Source organism: Oryx dammah, unplaced genomic scaffold, assembly GCF_014754425.2.
Source record: "Oryx dammah isolate SB20612 unplaced genomic scaffold, SCBI_Odam_1.1 HiC_scaffold_29, whole genome shotgun sequence".
Classification (NCBI taxonomy): Eukaryota; Metazoa; Chordata; class Mammalia; order Artiodactyla; family Bovidae; genus Oryx; species Oryx dammah.
The window spans coordinates 59037179-59038968 of record NW_024070213.1 but is presented as its reverse complement, the minus strand read 5'-3'; the positions used below and the strand labels follow the sequence as shown (position 1 = coordinate 59038968).

Below are 1790 nucleotides of genomic sequence, written 5' to 3'. Positions count from 1 at the left end.
AGAAATAATGATTTTGAACTTCAGATAATATTCCTTACTAGAATGAAAAGCTGAATGGAAAGTGGAGAGAGTTCTGTAGGTGAATTTTAAATTTCATTCATTATCGTCATGAAGGATACTTTAAAAGCTTTGTATTCTATCCTCAAATGTGTTTTGATCTTTTATTTCTTATAGGAAACACATCCATTTTCTGTTTGAATGGGGGGAAAGGATCAGCAATGAAAAACCACACAAGACCCACAGAATTCATTCTTCTGGGGCTATCAGATGACCCAGAGCTTCAGATTGTGATTTTTCTCTTTTTAAGCATCACGTATATATTAAGTGTCACTGGAAATTTGACCATCATCATTCTCACCTTGGTGGACTCCCATCTACAGACACCTATGTATTTTTTCCTCAGGAACTTCTCTATATTAGAAATTTCCTTTACAACTGTCTGTATTCCTAGATTTCTGGGCACAATTATCACCAGGGACAAAACGATTTCATACAATGATTGTACAGCTCAGATGTTTTTCTTCATTTTCTTGGGTATCACTGAGTTTTATCTTCTAACTGCCATGTCCTATGATCGCTATGTAGCTATCTGCAAACCCCTGCATTACACAACCATCATGAACAACAGAGTCTGCGTATTGCTTGTCTTTTGTGCTTGGCTGGCAGGGTTCTTAAACATCTTCCCACCTGTTATTCTTTTTCTCCAGTTAGATTACTGTGGTTCTAATATCATTGATCACTTTGCTTGTGACTATTTCCCCCTCTTGAAACTATCCTGCTCAGACACGTGGCTCCTTGAAGTGATTGGTTTTTACTCTGCAATAGAGATTTTGCTTTTTACTTTGGCATTAATAATTCTATCCTACATGTTCATCATCAAGACAATTCTGAGACTGCCTTCTGCCAGTCAGAGAAAAAAGGCATTTTCTACATGCTCCTCTCACATGATTGTCATTTCCATCTCTTATGGAAGCTGTATCTTCATGTATGCCAATCCATCAGCAAAGGAAAAGGCATCCTTGAACAAAGGAGCATCTATTCTGAATGCTTCTGTTCCTCCTATGATGAATCCATTTATATATTCACTGAGGAACCAGCAAGTGAAACAAGCCTTCAAGGAGGCCATCCAAAAGTTTATCTTTTTCTCCAGGAAATGCAAGTGATTATATCATTAAAAGAATAAAGTTCTTGTCAATGCTTTCTATTACTCATAATCTGCCCAAACTCTTTCAGTACAGTTGTATGAGTGCTTTTCATCTGTTCCCATGTTAAAAAATTCTCCACACTGAACCTAATTAACTGTATAAAGTTGAATGTTGCTTCAGAATTTTCTATAAATTTTTTTATTCAAATATATTTGGATGAAGTAAAGAACACAGGTTGGTGTTACAATTTTATAGGTCATTTAGTTTGATTAAAAGAATGTCAGAATTGATGTGGATTTCTGAAATTTTCATTTTACCAGGTAATAGAAATGACATTATTAGGAATTTTTATTCTATTTGGACTTTCATGAAATCAAATGACAGTCACTAGAGGGTTGGTAATTTAAAAAACCTCCAATTAAAATAAATAAATTAATTTTTTTAATCTACTCAAATATTTTTAAAGTTTAAAAACTTAAATATATTTGAACTCTTTATACTATTATAATACTTTTATAATAATGAGAGAGAGAAGAAAGAGGAGGGTAGAGTTAATATTTTTTCAGCAATTACTATATTCCAGGCCTGTTCTAACTATTTTCTTCATATTGCCTCACTGAATCTTGTGAACAGCTTTACTTCATT

At 33.7% G+C, this 1790-nt stretch overlaps 1 protein-coding gene across 1 annotated transcript; it reads left to right on the top strand.

Moving 5' to 3' along the window:
- Positions 1-218: 218 nt before the first annotated feature.
- On the top strand, positions 219-1163 carry LOC120857367 (olfactory receptor 6C3-like). Its single transcript, XM_040232812.1, has one exon. It carries the CDS (start codon positions 219-221, stop codon positions 1161-1163), a length of 945 nt encoding a protein of 314 aa, XP_040088746.1.
- The last annotated feature ends 627 nt before the right edge of the window (positions 1164-1790 follow it).

Coding starts and splice junctions, on each gene's coding strand:
- LOC120857367 (XM_040232812.1), top strand. CDS start 219: ATGAAAAACCACACAAGACCCACAGAATTCATTCTTCTGGGGCTATCA.